The sequence below is a fragment of the Ursus arctos genome, unplaced genomic scaffold (genome assembly GCF_023065955.2).
Source record: "Ursus arctos isolate Adak ecotype North America unplaced genomic scaffold, UrsArc2.0 scaffold_11, whole genome shotgun sequence".
Lineage (NCBI taxonomy): Eukaryota > Metazoa > Chordata > Mammalia > Carnivora > Ursidae > Ursus > Ursus arctos.
In genome coordinates this window covers 38,770,241-38,792,962 of record NW_026622775.1, presented here as the reverse complement: position 1 = coordinate 38,792,962, position 22,722 = coordinate 38,770,241, and the positions used below count along the sequence as shown (strand labels likewise).

At 35.1% G+C, this 22,722-nt stretch overlaps 1 protein-coding gene across 5 annotated transcripts in view; it reads left to right on the top strand.

The window, feature by feature from the left end:
* Positions 1-22,722, top strand: part of LRBA (LPS responsive beige-like anchor protein) — a 791,618-nt gene that overhangs the window by 742,693 nt on the left and 26,203 nt on the right. For 3 of the 5 annotated variants that reach the window (XM_044384357.3, XM_026499457.4, XM_044384356.3), the window contains exons 50-53: positions 2,252-2,444; positions 7,427-7,489; positions 12,585-12,740; positions 18,796-18,963. In XM_044384357.3, the coding sequence (XP_044240292.2) occupies positions 2,252-2,444; positions 7,427-7,489; positions 12,585-12,740; positions 18,796-18,963 (580 nt within the window). The remainder of the gene's footprint in view (positions 1-2,251; positions 2,445-7,426; positions 7,490-12,584; positions 12,741-18,795; positions 18,964-22,722) is intronic. The other 2 variants (XM_026499458.4, XM_048212377.2) reach the window with 1 other exon arrangement.

The window sequence follows — 22,722 nt, the reverse complement described above, 5'->3', positions numbered from 1 at the left end:
GCGGTGGACAGTTCTGGATATGATGTCTACGGCTTTCTGTGGAAGTAGCTTGTCCTTGCCATGTGGCTAAGAGTTGGCCCACTAGAGTCACTATGTAAACAAGACATTCTTCCTACACATTAGAGATTCTTCTGTGTTTTTTTAAGGGCATAAACATTGGAATTATTCAATTTCAGTCTAATCGTATTTACAGTACGAGCTGTTAAGCTCAAAAATAAGTATCAACTTCCTTTCAGTGACACTTTATGATGTATGTTATACTCTTACTCAGAGTTTATAAATTGACCTTAGTAAATATTATTTTTTTAACCTCATAATTGAAAAATAAGGCTTGGTACTCTGAAACGATGTTCATTTCCTTTTCCCAGGACTTCTTCAAAACTATCCTGTAGGGTGTTGTGTTTGTTGTTGCTCATTGTTTCTCATTTTTGCCCAGTTCCACAGAGTTCCTTGAAAACTGTATAAAAGGTTCTTTGTATAATAAAAATTGCTAATTGATACAGAGGTTTTAAAAATCAAAGGCCCAAATGTTTATTGTTTTTACTACCATTCAGATGAGTCCCCCCCATCAACCATCAGTGCACCCCACCCCACCACACACACACACACACACACACACACACACACACGGATATAGCAGAGATTAAAGCCACCTCGTGCTGCGTTAAGTGCATGAGCCATAATATACACCAGGTGTAGTAATTAGCAGGCACACGAAGGCTGCCTATTTGTCTGGTTTTGCTGCTGTTGCTGTATCCCCCTGTGTTTTCACACCATCAGATAGTTGGATTTAATTGAGGCCACATCAGATGAGGCATTACTGACACCTTTAATTGAATGAGCATCCAGGGAGGATTAACTCATAATATTGATTGGCTTTTAGCCACTTGCTCAGAAGGGTGTCTGGGTAGCTTATTAGTTGCCTTTATTTACACCTTTATGCAAAGAGTGCAAATAGGAATTCTTAGTGCAATATGTTTTTCTAAGTACTCTTAATAACTTTTTTAAAGGACTGATAATAAAAATGCAAATGTATTTAATTTTTTATTAGCAGTTCTGAATAAATATGTGTTAAATATATGTGCCTACACATTTACATATACCTGGTATTTTGAAATATGGCAGTAGGAAAGCAGCCAGAAGCACTTCATCAAAGTGTTTCAATTGTGAATGATACTAATCAGCTATTAGAAAATAGACATGGTAGAAGAGGATTGCTGGAAATGCACAGTGCAATTACTGTGTGATAGCGTACTGGCACCACATATAAATAAAGCTGGTACATCACAGTGGTGTTATAGATGTCTTGGATTATGACATATGAGTTGTAGGAATGTTCTAAATCCTTAGTAGTCTTCAAGATTTATTTTGTTGCTAGTTATTAGAGCAGACAGTGTTTTTTGTTTAACATTTTCAATTGCTGCTTTTTAAAGGAGGAATCAAAAGTCTTAGGCTTTAGTTTTTGTTTTTGTTTTTGTTTTTACCGAGAGAGGAGGGGCATCTAGGTATTTCTTTTTATCCTTAGCTGTAGCAGAAAAGAACAACATTTGCATTATAATAGGGCAGTGTTTATGACTTGGTACACTATATAAATATATTGTTTTTACAAGTACATTTAATTATGCATTGCTTTGAAACACCTTTATAATTAAGTTTGTATATTACGTTCGTAAGTTATTTCTCGACTGTAATAATACATACATGCTGTGTAACTATTGCTTATAAATATGTTTGTTTTAATTATCTCTCTATTTAGTTGTCAAAATCTTCATGCTAACTCAACACAACTTTTGATGATCTTTGGAAGTTGCCTTGCCTTGCTTTTGTACCCATTGCCTAGCCTCTTTTTTTTAATCTGACACATACTAGCAATTAGAATGGTTTAACGCAATCTCTAATACTTTGCCTAGTTAGAATCTAAATCAAATCATTTCTTTAGTTCTTCATGGGAGTGGGGTGGGGAAAGGAGCTAATAAAATCTTTTTAAAATGTTTAAAATGATTTTTAATGATTTTTAAAATGTTTCTGTTAATGTTATTCTACTTCGATCACCAAAACATTCAACTAATGACATACACGAAAATTACAAGCCAATCCTAACTGCTGTTTCTATAAACCTTTCTGCTCACCCCACTCTCAGTTGCAACTTGTGTTAACATGGTCTTTCCTCTTCTTTTCCTGCACCCTCTTTCTTGTCTTTCTTTGTCTTTTCCTTCTTGTATATTTGGGTCTTGTCATGCCCACTCAACAGTATCTCCTCCTGCAGAGTCCATTGATGTTCACAGACCAAGCCCAGCAGGATGTTATCATGGTCCTAAAGTTTCCCTCCAACTCCCCTGTCACTCACGTGGCAGCTAACACCCAGCCTGGTTTGGCGACTCCTGCCGTGATCACAGTCACTGCTAACAGACTATTTGCAGTGAACAAGTGGCACAACCTTCCTGGTAAGTAAAGAAATATCATGGTGATGCATAGTAACTGCTGAACACTGTAGAAAGATACTGTAATATCCACTTTAAATATATGATATCTCAACATTGAAGCTTTTCAATTTTCAAGCATTAGTCTGAATCAAAATATTTAATAGTCTGAAAGGCTTAAAGAAGTCCCCTCTGAGGCATAGAATACAAATGTTAAAACATAAACTATTCTTTGGCATCTGGTGGTTTGTCTTTATTCCTTTTAGATAAATATCATTTCTCTAACTTAATATAATGATTTTCTAAATTGTGTCCATAAATAGTATATATTTATTTATCAGATGGTCTCCTTTTTTCCACTTACTCATGTACTCAACACTTTTCATCGTCTACTTATGTGCCTTTTTGTGTATGACATCATAGTATTTGTCATGGACAATAGAAAAAAAAAACACTTAAATTTCACAGCCCAAATACTACAAACCCATAAGTACATTCTATTTTTCCATTAAATGTTGAATAGTTAGGGTAACTAACAGCACGATACTGAAATAACCATTAGAATCATAAACCAAAGTTTGAAGAAACCAGAGAGTTCATCTAATCCAGCCCCATGTTTTACCAATGAAGATACTGAGCCCCAGGGAACTTGCCTTGTTCAGTATCACATATGGCCAGTCAGTGGCAGGGCCAGGTTTGAACCCAAGTTTTCTGACTCAAATTTTATGATCACCCTCTATGATTTATTGCCTCTCATTAGAACAGGAATGTTAGGATCTGGATCTAGCACTGTTCTTTTTGGCCACTAGTTAGAAATTCTGTTTTTAAGAAGGAAAATCTTTTAAAGTCCTGAAGATTATAGGCTTTTTTCCAAGCCATTGTTTTAGGTAGGAAATTTTAAAAGATAGATTTTAGTAGTCTGATAACTTGTCATTAAATCTGTAAAGTGTACATAAAGTACTGCTCATTATAATACCTGAACTGGTTGCAAAAATATAAATTCTTGAGTAGGACCTCATGTCAAATTAAATGCAAAAGCACTTAGAATGGAATAGAATTGAATTGACATTCAAGCAAAAACTTGGTGCACTGACTTTGCTCAGTAAGGTATCCATCATGAAGAATCTGTGGTTGGTATCAGAATTTATTAAATATGGCCATTTTCTTGTAGTAGAAAGGAAATGAATGCCAATATTTGATTAGAGAATAGATTTCAGAAAAAGTAGAGAAAGTAGAAATCGAGGCAGGTATATTCAATCTCTGTTATTAGGTCCTTGTATTCCTTTTTCTTCAAGTGAACTTACAGTGGAAAATGTGCATGCGGATGACATATTTTGGGACTAAAGATTATCAGTTAACAAATGTGATTTTTGGATTCTCTAATACTACTCGTTAGAGGAAAAACATGCTGGTGATGTATGCTATCAAATACACTAGAGGATCGACCTAGTCAGTGTGCGTTTACTCTTAGAGCTCGGCAAAAGCACCAGTAGTGTGCGCCATCAGGGCCAGCACAAATGATGCCTATCCTGGGTGGCTGTGGCAGCTCTGAGAACTTCTTCAGTTTAAACAGAGTGGCAGCATATTTAAGGAGAAACAAACCTTTTCAGTTGCTGGAAAGCCCGGGCTACTCTCTGCCACTGTCTTCCGTTCAGCCTAGCAGAGAGCCAGCTCAGCAGGAACTGAGCTGACTCCACGAAAGGGCTACTTACTAGGTCTCCAGCTGATACTCCAAAAGTACTGATGCCAGGCTCCTGGCAGTCCCCTCGTGAGCCAGCCCATTTCCCTGACTGGAAAGCTTGCTTCCCTTAGTACTTGGTGGTCACGTGTTCTTTTCCCTACTTCCAATTTTTCTCTAGATATGTGAAGTGCTTTAGGGGCAGCATCTCTTGCTGGAGTACCACTTACAGTGCACCCAGCTGTTCCCAGCCCAAGCCCACCGTTCTGTGAGATAAAAGCTTGTGGCTCAGTCGTTAAGCATCTGCCTTTGGCTCAGGTCATGATCCCAGCGTCCTGGGATCAAGCCCCACATCAGGCTCCCTGCTCAGCCAGAAACCTGCTTCTCCCTCTCCCACTCCCCCTGCTTGTGTTCCCTCTCTTGCTGTCTCTCTCTGTCAAATAAATAAATAAAATTAAAAAAAAAAAAAAAAAGCTTGGAGGACTGCATATGTTTTACCAGTTCTTTGCCTCTTGTTCTCCCCAGTGAGCCACCTTTGTGTCTGTACTACTGAGGATGAATCCTCTGCCCGAATGTCTAAGATTTGTCATTGCTCATCTGCCAGGGGAGATGTCCAGGCTGCTTTTAGGCAAGCCGACTTGGGTGATGGAATACAGACAGGCCCTCCAGGTGCCCCACCTCAAAATACCCATAGGCCCTAACCAAGGGGCTACTTACAGTGAGGCACAGTTCCCAAAGAAGGGAATATTCCCTACATCCGCATACGTGCTCCCTTTCTCCCTTTAAAAGCAGCCCCCACCCACTACCTCCTTGCAGACAGCCTCTCCTCTGCTCCCCTGCCCAATGCTCCCCTGCAGTGTATTCAATAAACCTCCTTTGTTCTGCCTCAGCTTCCATCCTATGGATAGTCGCCCCACATTTGGGGGCCCCTATGATCCAGAGACACCCATTCAGACTCCACGTGTACCTTGTGTTTTGTTTCCACCCCTGGCTTTACAGTATGACACAGCAACTCCTCACCAGATAAATACATACGGGAATACACAGGTAGTTAACCCTTCTACAATGTGATCTCCAATTCTGAGCTTATACCTACACCTAAAAATATTAAGCATCCATTTTATTAAATCTGTGTCTCATTTCAAGTGTGTTTATATAAATCTGGTCTTTCATCCTATCTTGTTCTACCTTTCCCTTGCATTGATATGCCTTGATTTCAAACAAATGTCATGAACAAAAATGTCAGAAATCCCCCAACAGTTTTTCTCCAATGAATGTCAAATTCATGTTATACTACTTTTTTAAAAATTTAGACTCTGGTTCTTTTCTGAGAAACTATGATTTCCATAGTTTGTGCATTAGACAGCTAGCTCCTATCATTTCTTTCAGCAGTGTCTGAGTCCTGATTTAAAAAAAAAAAAAAAGTTATCTTTATTTTTCCTTCTCCTCCATAGGACCTTACAGAACCTGCTTACAGAATAAAAGAATAGCAGCTAACATTTATAGAGCATTTTCTAGGTTCTAGATACTGTTTTAATCACTTTACATGTATTAACTCACTGAATCCCCTCAACAGTCTTAGGATGTAAGTTGTATATTTAGGTTGAACCATATGAAATCGCCTCTTTATAGGTCAAAATGTCAGGTATTATTAATTTCATATTGTTCAGTCTAACTAACCCGTTTTACTGATCAGGAAACTGAAATGCAGAGGCTACATTACTTGCCCAAGGTCACACGGGCAGTCAGTGGCAGCACTGGAATTTGAGGCATGACCAGAGATAGTTACCCTCCTACGTTTCAGTGACACTGTGTCTTTCATGTCTCTATGATCCCAGATTCTAAGAAAAGTAGAGAAGAATTGTCAAGGTATTAATTGATTAGCAGTGGTATTACTGAAAGTAAATGGCACTTTTGGGTTAACCAGAAGCTATGGTGCATTCTCCCTGAACATTCCCTGTATGTGTCCCCTGATTTCTTCCTGGCAGAGCCAGTGATCAGCAGACAATGCCTTCAGTAAAAAAGACTGAGTTATACAGCTTCCTTTCTTCAGCTACTTTAATTTCTTATACATACTCAACTATAATTTTTAGTGCTAATATTGTACTTAGGTATTTTATCAGTATTAATGATCTTTGAAACCACCTTGAAAAGTTGGTATTTGCTAACAGGGGAAATGATAACATAATAAGTTTTAAAAATAATCTAATGAACTTATTGGAACGTACCCCATTTTTCTTTTAAGCCCCTCAAGGAGAGACAGAAAGATTTCCTAAAATATGACGGTATTAAGCAGAGTTCTGATACCAGCTAAGCAGTAGTTTAAATGCTGATGAGTCTATAAAAGGCAGATACTGACCAGAGTGAATGGCTGAGTCATTCGGGGAAAATAATTTGGAAAAGGGCCCAGAATTTAACTATTAGAATTACAAAGCTGAAAAGATCATCTACTCCAAAACCCTTCCTTTTTGGGTTTATGCTCGCCTAAGTCTGCATAGCAGCCCGCAGCAGCTCCGGCTCCCCAGCACACTTCCTCTTTACCTTAAGTCCTTCTACCTTTCACAGGGAAACAGCCCTCAAAATCTCTTTTCAATAACAAAATAAGTATGCAGGAACCTTTAGAACTGTTGAACAAACTATTCTTAGTATGGATTGATTTTTGTTTTTCATTTGCTTCTCAGAGTATTTTGAAATTGAAACCATGGAAATATTAAATATTAATAAAACTTTTCTTAAAAACCTCAATCCAATCTTGAGGAAAATATTTCAGCCAAATGCATTTAACTAAAACATTTATCTGCGGATCGCTTTCTTTATTTTTATTCAAACTTTCAATTGATTGGTTTTAAGTGATGGATGAAACATTAAATGTTCCCTGACTTAGAGCTTTCCCTTTCTCCATCATAAATTGACGTTTTTGTGGATCCTTTGTGCTGCAGCATTCAAAACTGCCTTTTTAAGAAGTAACAAAAAAACAGTATTTGCTACAGTCAGCAGATGGTTGTCACATTTTGTTTTCAGCGCGCTTTACCACTTAATTTTGTTTTGTTGCAGCATCAGAGGTTGCCAGTCAAGCATCTGCTAGAGCTTATGGCCCAGGACTGGAGCCACTGCCGATGGCACATGTTCAGAACAGCACTAATCTAAAATAAATGTTTCATAAGCTAGCCGTAAAAGCACCTGGATTTTTTTTTCTTTAAATTTCACAAAAGTATATGAGAGATTTGGAGGTTGGAAACAATTCTATGGAAGACTTGACTTAAACATTTTTATGTAGTTTAGTATAAGAAAAATAATGCTTTTTTTTTTAATCTTTTGTGAATTCCAGCTCATCAAGGTGCAGTACAAGACCAGCCATACCAGCTGCCAGTGGAAATCGATCCTCTCATAGGTCTGTCACTTCTTTCTCTCTTTGCGATTCATTAAGGTCTGTATGGTGGCCCTGAAGTGTAGATTACAGTTGTTTTTCACTTGCTGGTTGCTGGGAATGGAATTTTCCTGATAAACCATTTGCATGCAAATTGGAATGCAATGAGCTGTGGCTATGCTGGTATTTCATCAACTCCCCCTCGTTGGTTTGCCTAATTTGAACAGGCCTAGGACGCGTGTCACTGAAAATTAATATGGATGCTGTAATAATGTGTGATTGAGAATGCGCATGAAGTACTGTCGGGATAATATTGGATCTTTTCATCACTCAGACTTGTTGATGAGCAGGAGCGAGGCACGTTATGATGAATTGGTGCACCGGTAATGTGATGGAGCTCCTTTGCTAGGGAAATTTTCATAATAACAGTGGGGTTCTTAGCAGCACTGTGTTGTGAAAAATAAAACTGTAGTGCCAAGGTTTCATCATTAAAGGAGATCAATCCTTTCTTCCTGGACCCTCTGTTCAGTCTGAGGGGATTAATGTGCAATTGCAAAGCAGTTTCGAAGTTGAAATATATTGCCCAGCCAATGGCAGTGTTAAGATGTTTGTATTCATTTTCCTATGGTCCCACAGCCCAATAAATTGCCATTGGAGGTTAAATTTGTTCAAGGGGGAGAAAAGGAAAAGGGAGGAGACCAGGAAGAGCCTTTGGGATGAAATGAGCATTGGTAGCAGATGATTTCGAATATTTAATTGCTTCTGTGCTTTTTGAGTCAGGTGATATCTCTCGTTTAGAATTTTTCATTCTTATGGGTGAGGATTTCAGATGTGGCTTCACTGAGAATGTTACTGATATGAACATATTAACATTTCTTGTTTTTAAAGATGCTCTTCAGTAACTTCCAGAATAAAAAACTTAATTGCCTAGTTGTAGGGGTATGTACCAATGTGGATGTTCAGCTTTTGATTTTGTTAAATTTCCCTGGCATATAAGTTTGTTAAAATGTTTAAGTTTTTAAATAAAGCACATGAATGAGCTGACTTATTATTTTAAAATACAAGGTGTTCCCTATGTGTAGGTCAACTTTTTTTGTCTTTAAAACCAGTGTTTCAAAGGGTTAGCTCAGTAGAGGGCTAAGTGGCTACCATTCGCGAATGAACTATCAGGATGAACTAAAATAATGTTAAGCTCAAAATTGATTTATTCATCAGTCCCCCACGTATAAGCAGAAATCTAAGAAGGAATTATCCACCACAAGGATAAATACTGCTCTGATTCCTAAATCATCTTTTGCTTTGAGTACATATGATTTGCCATATATTAAAAAATAAAATGTTCACTTGGGTAAAGTTTTAAACGTCAGGAAGATAAAGTCCATTTGATAAGTCCTTTAAAAGCATTATTTATGAAGTATAAATCATCGTTTGCCTTAAAACTTGACAGTGAATATATCCTATAGTCAAGTCTAATTAAATGATTTCAGCAACTGTCACCCTTCAGACCAGGCATGGGTAAACTTTTTCGGTAAAGGACGAGATAGTAAATATTTTAGGCTTCGTAGACCATAAGGTCTCAGACACAACTACTTAATTCTGTTATAGCACAAAAGCAGCCATAGACAATTATACAAACAAATGAGTATTGCTGTGTTCCAGTAAAACTTTATATACAAAACCAGGCACAGGCCATAGTTTTCTTCCCTACTCCACATCATTGGTCACAGGACTGTTTGCTCCTGTATCCCCTAAAATAATGTTTAAAACCATGTACCTTCTCACATATTTTTAATGTAGCATCTGAAAGTTTACATCACAGGTTTATATAGTTGCAAAGGTTATAATTGCTTGCATAGTGTATAAAATTTTACATATATCCAATGGAATTTAAATATCAAAGTGAATCGATAGTCACCATTTTGTTTTTTTAAAAATACATTAAAAAGCTCTTAACAGTTGAAAATTTTGTATTCCTTTTTCATCTTAAATTTATATTTTTATTCTACCCCTACCTACACAATTTTATTTTAACTTTTCAAAATTGATTACCCTATTATACTTTCCAGCAATAAAAATATATGGAAAATTAAACATAGGTATGTTAATTTAACTGTTAAAATTTCCTATGACCGTAAGACTCCGTTTTTCTAAAAACTGATCTTTACTGACTTATCATTACAAAAATTATTAATACACACTTATTAAAATTATAAATTTTAATAGACATTATTAAACATAGAAACAAACATTTATTGGAAATACATCTTTAATGAAATGGATAGGGCTTCCTCCTCCCCCACTTTGCTCAAGTATTTATGAATGAACATTATTTGTTGCTGAATGAGACAGGATTTGTCAATGGTTCATCGTTTTGGTTTTTTTTTAATAGGTAGAAGCTCTGAGGAAAGTTACTCACATAAGAAAATAGAAGGGAAAGGAAAGAATTTTGTTTTAACAATGTCACTCAAATCTTTGAATTTTTTCCAAATGATGTGACAAAATTTATTTAGTAATCTATTACTAAGAGTTATTTTCATGGTCTATCATTAAATGATCATTTTAACAATCTATCGTTGAAATTTATTTTTAATGATCTATCAATTGGCATCATGATTAGATCCTCCTTCCATTTTATTGAAAGCAATGAATTGGAAACCACCTGCCCTGCCGAATGACTTGATACCTTGACATTCACTTTTCAGCCTCATAATCAGTATTTTGAATTGTCCCTTTATTTGTATTTCAAGAGATTTTTATACCCTGAGATAAAGTACTATAGTAAGATTCTGGATAGGAAAGAACTATGCCTGTATTTTATTTAGTGGAAGAAGAGCATGCAAAAAGGGATGTAAGAAAGGAGAACTCATAGGAGAGTTCTCAGGCAAATCTGTTTCAGAGAAGAGAGCATATAAAACTTGAGGAACTAGAAATTGATTCCCTTAAAACCATCTGTGCCTGTCTACCCCTTGGGGAATTTTACACCACACTCCTGCCAGGGTTATGCATGCCCCAGTTTGAAGACTGCTTATCTAGACAAATATACCTAATTTTCATTAAATAAAAATACCTTCGGTACTGAATCTCAGGAGACAACGAGATAAAGGAAAGGCCGTTGTGAGAGAGAGAGGGTATATGGATTGGATGGATGGATAAATGGATAGATGGGGGGAGTTGCAATATTAAAGTACAGGTAAGCATTTATTAGAAAACAGCTCATCTGAATGCCGAAAGGGCCGCAGCCTTTACCCATTGGAGGGGGTACATTGTGGTCACTCAATTCAAAATTATGCACACGCCCATATCTGTGAAGCGAGGTCCTCCTAAGAGACCATGCCCCCCTAAAAAAGAAAAGGCCAAAGACCAGTGAAGGTTTATATCATAGAAGCAAAAGTCATATAAATAGTAACAAAAATAAACATTTTCACAGTTTTCATGTGGAATGAAGTACTGCAGTAACCAGTATAGAAAGTACTACATACCTTGTCTTTAATTGCTAGATTTTTTGGAATAAAGGATCCAAGTTGTACCACACAGCTTCGCTGCAGTGGGATACTAATGTCTCTCTGTGATGCACTATGATACCCATAAAAGCTTTTTTCATTTGCCAGCAACTTCCCTTTGTGTGGGAAGGAGGTGGAAGGGGAGTGATCCCCAAATAGATTTCTACCCTTTTTACTATTGCTATCACTTTCTAGTTCATTAATCCCCCAAAAGTATATGAAGCCTATTATCAAATAGTTATCTAGTAATCTTACATGGTTAAGTTGTATAGACAGACGCTCGCAGAATCTTGCATGAGATTCTGTCTGTGCAGACATTTGCTATGTCGTGTTTGCCGTGAGGGCAGAGAGGTTTATTTCTCTGTGTCCGCGGTGGTTACCAGCACAGCACTGGAAAGTACTTTGAACACTTTCTTTCTTCTGCATTACTTTCTGAGCCTTCTTTTAGTTTGGCCACATTAACTTAGTTATTACTTACAATGAATATTTTTCTATTTTTTATTTTTATCAATAATGCATTTATAGGTTGAGGTTCCCCCCCCCAAAAAAAACACACACACACAAAAAAAAAAACCCTGAAGACTATTATACAAAGAATGTAATGATCAGATGCAGAAATTTATTTTGTTTGTTTTGATTTCTGGTACAATCAAGTTCCTTTGTTATTATAAGAACCATTATTTGTATTGGAAAGTTGGTGGTGAAATAACCCTTTGGTCACTAGAAAGAAAGCTTTCTCTTTGGTTGGCCTCATGGTTCCAAAAAAGGCATCTCAGTGAAAATTCCTTTTGTGATAATGACATATTTGATAGTATATTTCTAAAGGATTATTACTCTTCCTATGTGCTTGATGTCGCTCTGTGTCTGACCTTGCACCTTGTGACAAACCCCGTATCAGGTGCTCTGTAGCACTTTGAAAACACTGCCAGACTGTCTTGTTTTATTGCTTACATAAGGAGTAAGAAAGTGGCAGTGTGCTGTGCTTTGACTTTTCAATTACGAGTATCTTTAATAAATAGTCATTTTACCCTTTCCCTACATGCAAGTGCAGCTGCAAACAGGGGAAATGGGAGTTCACATCTAGTCAAATTAAAGACCTGTTAAAGCCAAAGTACTTCAAGATGCTACAATATTTCAAATATATGACATTTAAATTCTAATATCTCTTTCCTGTGACAAAAAGTTAAAGGTAATAGATTGTCACAACGCGAATCCATTCTCATGACAATGGGTGTAATGAGATTGTCAGAAACACAAACCTAACTGTGGTGCGAGCTGGAGACTGTAATCTAGTTTGGTCCTGCCCAAGAGCTAGAAAGCATGTTCTGAGAATTGTATACTATTTTGAAATTGTAGTATGTTATTATTTTTCCCTCTAGGCAAAATTTCTTACTGAGATGTTGAATTTAGCTACCCACATTCTTCCAACAACCGGATATATTTTCCTGTTTATTCTTCAAATATCACTGTGTTTAAAATTTTAAATTAAAGATCAAATATTCTTATCCTGGAATGTGTTACCTCTCCTGCCTCACTCCTCACCCCCAGTGTTACAAACTATAGGATTTTTGTACGTGTGTGGGTTTAGTTAGATTTTTGTTCTTCCTCTGTTCTCACAGCCAGCAACACAGGAATGCACAGGAGGCAAATCACTGACCTTTTAGACCAAAGTATTCAGGTCCATTCCCAGTGCTTTGTCATCACTTCAGACAACCGCTATATTCTCATCTGTGGCTTCTGGGATAAGAGTTTCCGAGTCTACTCTACTGACACAGGTAACTTACTTTCTCCATCAGTGAACTAAAGTTAACTGCAAGTAGCATTGAGGGGCTTAGAATGCTCTCTCATATTCCTTTCAGTACTTACAGGGTTGTAAAATGTGTAACATTAGAGACACTGTTTTTCCCTTTTAAGTAAAAATCTATTATACAGTCCACTATTAAGTTAATTTCAGCATATTTTTAAGAGGCAGTTTTTTATAGTAGGTGTGTCCCCAAGCCTCGTGGTTACAGAATGAATGATTCATTTGAAATCACATGCAGGTATGTAAATACCATCCGCACGTGTATCTATGCACAATCATATAGCAGACGCACACACATACTGGTGTATTTTCCCACATTTTTTTCCTTACTGGGAATTCTCATTAAATGTATTTCTTAGTAGTAGATACCTTGCCTCCACTCAGTTCTGCATAGAATCTTGCTGAAAGCTACACCATCATGAAGGAAAGTAGCTGACTACTGATTTTATATGTGACAGAAGCTCTTGTTAGAATATAAAACGTTAAGTCCATTTATTCATTTGCATGCATCTCCCTAAGGGACAAATCAAGCTCAAGTCACTATTAATGTGGAAGATCCAATCTAGTAAAATGTTTGTAAGTTTTTGTATATAGGACATCGAGAAAGTGTAATGAAGTCTCTCTGAAGTATTTTGGAAACTGTTAGAGGGGGAAGTCAACTTATGGTAAATATGTAGTTGAACATTTAAAAGAATTAGAATTAGATATTAATATATCAGAACTTGATAATACTGTGGAAGTAGATTATTTCAACTAAAACAGGGATCTACAAATATCTTCCTTAAATGTGGTAGGAATAAGAAATTCTTCATAATTGAAATTTCTAGTTGATTTAATGTTTTATAGTAAATTATTTTTCAGTCTTGTCAGTAATCTTTATAGAATGTATGAGTCCTTGTTTCTCCTTTAGTAAGTGTAATGTATTGAAAAATTAATTGTTGATTATTCAAGGACTTTGTCCTTAATGCATTTTGATGATAGTACTGTAATACAGCCATGAGAAACTAGGGGAAATAGTCGACTATGTTCATATAGAACCCTAGAAGTTGTTCTTGCCACGATCTTGTTTATTTATTTATTTTTCTATGGAACTGATGATCTAGTTTTCTTATAATTTGCATCCTACCTTCTGTACGTCCAGAGAGAAAATATCATTATTCGAGTCTTTCTCATTTGTCAGGTGCTTATTGCATGTTTAGGTCTATGAGGTTGATTGCTACTGAGCCTAAAACTGCTCTAGAATTCTTAAAAAGTGCCATGGGGATTGGTGTGTCCCTAAAATTATTTACTATTATAATGAATTTTCTCTGCTTTAGTCATTAAATTCAAATTTTAACTTCTTCTTCCGCTATTATGGTAATGATAGCTTAGAATCATTTGACCTTAAATTGTGCTCCCTTTTAGCAAAAACGTTCAGATTAACATTGCTACACTCTTTCACAAAATTTTCTTAAACATTCTTTTAGATTGCTTATTGTTTCTTACACATTAAAAATTATTTTATAATCTATATACAATAAAATTAATTCTTTTTGGGTTAAAGTTCTGTAAGTTTGGACAGTGTGCAGAATTACATAACCACCACAATAAAGATGCAGAGTAGTTCTTTCATCCCAAAAATTCCCTGTGCTTCCCCTTTATAGGCCCCTTTTCCCCCACCTCAGCCTCTACAGAACTATTCTTCATCTCTGTCATTTTGCGTCTTCCAAAATTTTATGTAAGTGGAATCATATATTATGTCAATCTTTGGTTTTGACATTTGAGGATTTTTGAGCTTGCTGACATTCCATGTCACTTTTAAAAAGCACTGAATATTAATATTTATAGAGCTAACCTCACTGTTATCTAATACTAATAATTAAAATAACACATTCGCACACAGTTCTTTAGAATTTACAAAGTTCTTTCATATGCATGATATTGTTTCAGCCTCATAGTGGTCCTGTGAGAGAGAGAGAGAACGGGTATCTTTATCCCCATTTTTCAGATGATGAAACTGAGGTTTAGAAGGGTTAAGTAACTTGTTGAAATTCTTAGAGATAGTGGTGATTGAACTGGGCCTTGGAGCCAGCTCTTCTGAATTCAAATGTAGCATTCTTTGTGATTCTACCATATATTGTACCCGTCAGTATTGGTTAATTTGGGAAAATGCTATAATTTATAACCCTAAGTTCTTAGTATGTCTTCCATGTTATGTTAGATTTGATAAGCTAGATACCATTCTAGACTTCATAAACTAGGTAACATTCCTTCCCCTCTTTCCAAAAGTCTTCCACTAGTTACTGTTTCTTAAAATGTGTGTGTGTGTGTGTGTGTGTGTGTGTGTGTGTGTATACGAAACATTTTTATAAGTAGTAGCCTTATTTTAAACTTCATTTCAGTGGGACTCAGCTTGTACAATATTTATGCTTGCCAGAAAAGTTATGAAAAAATCCTGAAATGATAGTCCTAATATCTTAATATCTTATATACAAACTATGATGCTAGTTTTATTTAAAATAATTTCAGTTAGGGTAAATATGTGTTTGTGTTTTTTGACAATAGGGATATTAAATATTTTCTCCTTTAAGTTTGTCAGAAGCAAGGGGAAAATTGTATGATCAATAATATATAATAGCAAAGCTATCACAAGTGTTGAATTCAATTATATTTTAGCACATAAGCCAAAAAAAAAAAAAGAATCCTTCTCTTATTAGATTCGGGGTGCGGTGAGGGGGGGAGAGAAACATGGTTGTAACAGAAAATTCTTGAAACATAAATCATGTTTTCGGGACACAACCAGAACAGCAGAGGCAACAATAAAACCTTCCCTTGGCAGTGGGAATTATTTTCAGGCCGCATTTTAGATTCAGTGGTGTGGAGTCCTGAGCTTGAATTTTTTTTATTTGTAGCACAGCTGTCAAATAAAACATTAACTAGAAAATTTGTTCTGTCAAAAAAGGGATATTCTAGTGCTTGTGGTAATATTTGATATTAGTGTGTGGAGAGGTGGACTGGTATTAAAGGAAACAAAAAATAAAGGTTGAGGAACACTTATGAGATTATCAGAAAATAATTTACGAAAAAGAGCAGCAGGTATTTATATGCTGTGATTTATTTAGGAGGAGTGAACCTCAACCTCATAGCAATAACAAATATTGCGGAGGAAGGCTGCCAGAACAGGAAAAAGTAAACTTGAAAAAATAATGCTTTCCAGAGTTGAGTCCAAAGTATAAATTGTAAAAAGTAGTTAATTTGTATTAAAGTGTGAAACACTTTAGATGTAAATATGTAAATGTCACTCCCTCATTTCAATCTTCCTTGACGCCCAATCTAAATTCATTCTACATTATTCTCACTGATTTTTTCCGTTCATAATACTCATCACTATTCTTTTGTTTTTCTTTTAATGATTTTTTATTATATTATGTTAGTCACCATACAGTACATCCCCGGTTTCCGATGCTCATCACTATTCATAATTACATGTGTTTGTGTTTGTTTAATGTCTGTCTGCCCCACTAGACACTAAATACTCCGAGGGCAGGGATTATGTCTATTTACCACCAATGTACATGTAAGAAGGCCTAATGCTTGGCACTTAGTAGGTGTGCAATAAATGTTTGTTGAATAGGAAATAATTGTGATAACTTTGGGGACAAAAATTAAAACACTAGGAAATTTTAATGAGAAAAGAAACCACAGTGACTGAGTATACATTTTTCTAACACTGATATTGTAGATACAGGGCAATGACTTAACCGAGAAATAACAAACGAATCTTGGAAAATTCTGCCACTATAGTTAATTCATCCCACTTTTACAGTTAAATCTTTCCACTTTGTCCTCACATGAGTTGGAAATTAGGTAAGTTACCAAGTGAACAGCTGCTCGTTTCCAAGCCTTCTGGAAGCACGTGGATTTCCTGCGTACCATGTGCCTCCTGTACCTACTTAATTATAGTCACTCCCCTCCTTACTCCCACAACTCACCGAGGTGATAGGTATCATATCTGAAATAAGCCTACCCTCAATAACCCATTTAAATCATTCCTGGAGTTTACATGCTCTCTGCACTTAGGTGTAGGCTAAATACAGAAATAACTGTACATACTCTGTTATCAAAAAAATAATCAGCAGTATGGTGTGTTCAGTTATTTTCAGTAGTTAAAACTCACTGATTTAACCTTCAGTTTTCTGATTAGTAATAAGAGTGCATTGAGCTTCCTAACTTTTTCGTACCCTCTAGAAGGCGGCCTGCCTTTAACCCCGCCCATTTTACCACAGACCTTTCCACTTTGTTCTTCAGATAAATTGGAAATGATATAGAAATGATTATATCTTTTCATATTTAATTTGTCCTTTTTCTTTTCCATTTTTTTCATTCCAAGAAGTCTTGAATTCTTACCATATTCTTTATCGATTCAGCTAATTTTTTTAATAATTTTTATTATGTTATGTTAGTCACCATACAGTACATCCTTAGTTTTTGATGTAGTGGATACAGCTAATTTTTAAATGAAATGTTTTGATATCAGTTTAAAAGGTTGGAGAAATTCATAAGTACATATTTTTAACTTCTAGCAGTTAAAACACCTACTTTGACTAAAGTCTTTATTCACGGGAGAAAAAATACACTTTCTTAATTGTGCAATTTGAGACTGAAATGAATCTGAATTTAAAGTTACTAGTAGTAGACTCTGCAGGAGTGAACACGCTGTATTTGACTTTCTGAGTTAAATAAACTATATTTCACCTTTTTTTAAAAATTTGCAGCCTTTGTAATAAGCTTCAGACTTATTAAAATCAAGAGTTAAAAAATTAACATAAGTACTTTTTTAGTTATATTTGTGATTATCTTGAAAAGTTAAATACACCTAGATGCTAATACTTAACTGAGACCTTAAACTTTTGAATAGGTTATGATGTTTCCAAATTAAACACGAACTTTTTAGGCATATTAGGTTTTTTTCAGCCTAGTGGTCTTTCTTCTCGAATATTTGAATTCCATTTATATGACCCCGCTGAAACACGTCTTTAAAAATAAAAAGAAATTCATGCCGACTATGAGAGGTGGACATACTATGACATTCATCTGTACTTCTGTAGACATTTCAAAGGAAAATGTTAGCTAGAAACCATAGGGATGTAGTGGAAGGGCTCCTACAGCTATTTCATTCTTTAGACAAGTTTGTATGAATTATAAACACCATATCTGATTTTTAAACAAAGATTCTCAAAGTGGGGGCTTTACTTTTTTTCTGGCACTGTGATGTGAATAATTCATCCTGTGTCCGAAGCCCTCCCTAGATGTATAGTAAGTGTACTGGGTTCCTCCCTTTCGTCCCCAGTCATTAATGTTCAATAAACTGCCATTATCTTAACTTCATCATCACCCCCCAAGGAATTTTCATCATTCAGACAATCAAAACAAAGAAAGAATGATCCAGCTCTAATTGCAATCACAATATATTAGTCTTTTTACCAAAACTTAGTTCATGTAGTTCTGATTTGAAAAGAACAGAAACTCTCCAAAGTGGCTTATATCGTCCTTGTATAGATCACTTAAAAAAAGAGAAGAAATACATTATATCTTTACTAATTCAGAGACAAGTTTGTATTAGCAAAGTCTGAATTATAGAGTAAAGAAAGGCACCCAAGTTTTATTTTGCTTTGAATCATACAGAGTAACTTAAGAAATTGCTGAAATCGTTCCAGATACAAGTTCTTCTGGGCCTGCTTTAATCAGTAGACCTGATTCATTTGGAATTTATAGTAGCCACGTATAATGATATGGTATCATGGTCCTCAAATATTGTTTGTTGAAATAGTGTTAACATTATGTCTTTCAAAAATGTTATTATCACTGACTGGTTGTTTGTTGTTAATATTTGAAGAAAACTTTTAGGTTAAACCAGATCAAATTTGATTGTAAAATCTGAATCATCAGAATCAGAGTTAATATGACTTCATTATCTTATAAGTTAAATGGTCACTGGAATTTCTTTATTTTATAGCAGTTTTAAAGAAAATTGTTTTGTATTTCAGGAAAATTGATTCAAGTGGTATTTGGCCATTGGGATGTGGTCACTTGCCTCACTCGTTCTGAATCCTATATCGGGGGAAATTGCTACATTCTCTCAGGGTCACGTGACGCAACCCTTCTGCTCTGGTACTGGAATGGAAAGAGCAGTGGGATTGGAGATAACCCAGGCAGTAAGTACAAACTTATTTCATAAGTAAACTGTTAAAGTGATGTATAATAACATTTTGCAATGAAGTTATGTTTTTTATCATTGCGAAAGTGAAACTGAATTATCAAGTCTTTTTAATTTCTTAGTTATAATTTAAGAAAGGTCTAGATAGCCTTTCACTTATTAACATTTTGTGAGCATTGATAATTCTCAAGTGCAAGTACGAAATCTCATTTTTCATGTTACAGGTTATTCTTATGATCTGAAAATGCTAGTTCTTCATTGAAAATGGCTGTCACCAAATAAAAGAGAGGTGTTTCATTCACGAACAAGATACAACATAAAAGAGCAGTCACATATTGCTCGATCTTGTTTATCGAATGCATATTTTAAGAGAGCAAAAGAACAATTATAATTTTGTGGAAATGAACCAGTCTTTATGAAGAATATGCTTTCATTTACATATTAAAAGATGAAACAGGTCATAAAAGGCCAATACGGAATATTCAAATTGGCTCTTGGTTTTTCAGATGGGAAATGAAAATGTTCACCAACAGCCTTAAACATCTTTATGAAACTATGCTGAAGGCAGTAAAACAAAAAATGTGTAACCATTTAAAATTGTAATTCACAGAAGGCAAAAAAGGAAGCAGCTACCATTAAAACCAATCGCACACAGCTGCAGAAAAGAAATGGCTTTAGAAAAACACATTAAGAAGTAGGAAAAAACAATTAAAGGACCACCTGAAAAATGAGAATTTAATTAAAATGATTATGACAACACTGAAGAGTTCCTGCAAAAATAGCTTTAGATTTTTATTTCGTAAGGTAGAGCATTTTAACTGCTCTTAAATATTTACAGTTTCTTAATTTAAAGCAAGTTGCACTGTATTTGGTTAAGGAAGCACCATTTTGTCCCTGATTGCTTTACCTGAATATCGTGGTACTTACTTCTGTCACTTAACTCTAAATTATCAAACAGTCTGAATACACTTCAGCCATCACATTTTGGATTGACTTCTGCAAGCTGTGCTTATTAAGTGTAATGTTTGAAAATGAAACCTTTTTAAAAAATACTTAGTCAAAAACCAGTGTATAATTTTAAAAGAAGTATATGGGAAATATTTTCTAAAAGCTGTGTTTATGCTTTTTTGTTTTGTGTGATGGGTAAACATAATTTTTATTAAATCCTCTAATGTATATTTCTTATGTTACTCAAATCAGGGATGATTCCTTATACAAATATAATATGAAAAATAACTTCAAGGCTGTGATGCTTTGGATAATACAGTCTTTGTGATCAGGTCAGACTCAGTATATGTGTTTAAATGGGAGGGTGATGTGTTCGTGTGTGTATTCTGCATATTTACAGAGACATCTGCATTTTATATGTAACTAGGATAAAATTTTTAAACATGTAGACTTCGGGGATTTTGTTTTTCACTTTCGTTTGAGAAGTACTTCATATTCCTTACATGACGGACCCTTACTTTGTGCTCCTTCTTCATTTCTGGCCTTTCAGGAGGGTCTACTTTCTTTTTTTCCTCTGTCTGTAAATTTAGTTACCGAGATTCAGTAAATTATCTAAGACAAACCTAGGCTTGACATAAATAATAAATATACAATTTGTTACTTAGCTAAAAATATTTAGGGAGAACTTTCTCTTGCCTTAAAATAATCTGTTTCATGTGCTTACAGCATTGCAAACACAAGAAAAAATTTTTTTGTTTGGTTTTTGTTTTTTTACTTCCTTGACCTAATTGTGTTCTCTGTGTTATACATGGTCATTACCAATGTGTACCCTGAGAAGTGGCTAAAGGCTTATTAGCTACACTTACATGTAATGGCCGTTATTCAGATATTAAAGTGTATTCTAAAACTGGAAATATTCAGCTTTTCCAGAAGGGAGAAATATATATTTAAATACCTTATAAATCATCCTAGAGATGTTTTTTACATGCATGTCTTCTAAAAAAATGAATCAAATAGCATTGACCAAATCCTGGAGTTTGGAGTAAAGCAAATCTAAGTTCCGAGCTTTGCTGTGCTCCTTCTGTCTTGTCCGTAAAATGAAAGCAACAGCAGTAACTGACTTAAGGTGTTCTCAGAAGCACAGAATGCTTAGAGCAAATAAATCACCACATAAATACCGTCTTGTTGGCGTTAGAGTGTATATTATAATGTTGTATTTTTCATAAAGCACTTCATCTATACCCTCTCATTGTCTGCAGTATCGTGGACATTAACTCCTAGTAATGCTGGTAATGAAAAAGAAAAAAAAAAATAAAAGAATAACATAACAGCACATCTAATAAAAATTTTAGAAAATTGTAATGTATCTTGACTAAATTAAATTACCTTTCTCAAAGTGAACCTCATCCTTTCTGGCCCTTTTATAGTGTCTGATGTCCCAATCTAATTTTGCTTTAGCTTTGAAGGATGAATCTGGGAGAAAGACAAATAGGCACTTTTTCATATAATGAGAATTTCCACACATTAGAATAGAAAAATGAACAAGCCGGTCTAAGCTTTTCCAAAGAAAATGACAAACAAAAACAAAGACATTTTTACCACGCATGTGAACCGTGTTTTACACATTCATGCAAGCTGGTTTGGATTTTATAAGCCTCTGCTCGTTGATGGCTCCACGATGCAGCCGCTGAAGTCAGAGCTTTTGAGATGAGGAATTTTAGGTTATGCTTATTCCTATATTGTATCTCCTGGAAGCAATATAAGTGACCTTTAAGAAACAGCCACACTTTTTTTTTTTAACGTATAATTTCAGTCTGGTTTATAAATGCACACAATGGCTCAACTTAAATTTTGAATACAGACTTTTTTCTTTCTTGAAGGGAAAATTAAAGAAAATTAAGCTATTGCTTTTTCTGCATTTTTTAGGTCTCATTCAAGCATTTAGTTTGTGTGTTTTGTTTTGTTTTTTTCAAAAATCATGAGAATAAGCTAGTAATTTTCCTCCTACGGTCATACGCCTGCGCCATTTTCTACAAATCTGATACTAGTGCTATATGTAAAGTTCACAGCTTTATTACTATTTTTTAAAAAAATCATGGTATCCAGTATTAAAATACAGATTGCTTGGGCAATATCCGGCTAATTCAGCTGGATAAAATCTATATTTAGTATAACTTGGGCTTTTAAAAGGATGCACATGTTTTATAAACTCTGCCTAGATTACGTGGCAAAAGCCTTGTTTTCCTGTATAACAGAGAGTTTTTCATGTTTGACTCTTTTGTTTTGTGATAGTTGTCTCCTGTGGAATGTAATTTTCTTACCAAGAAAAAAAATTAAGATATGATTCCATTTAGTTGTAGATTTTTAAATAAAATTAACCAAGAACATTTTAATGAAAGGTATTTTCTACATGGAAGCATACCTCCCCTTGCCCTCGCACTCTTTGTGTTTTAGAACTGAATTCCTGTACCAAAATGCTTTTCCTGAAACACTCGTTTTCCTCTCAGAATAATGCTATACAGACCGTATATTTGCAAATTTTGGAGAAAATGTCCCCCAGTGCATTCAGTTGACATTTAAATACTTTAAACTTTGAAATGATCTTATGAGCAAGATGAAAATTTACAAAATAGGTATTAATTATCTATGATTTTGATATGTATTACTAGATCATAAACTTAAAATTAAATGCTTATTAAGCATTTAAAAGTAAATGCTTATTAAGTATTTTCAGGCTTCTGAGTAATTTTTTAAAAGCCGCAGTTGATTAGCTCGAGAAGCAAATGGTTGCTGACTGTGAGGGTGTTGT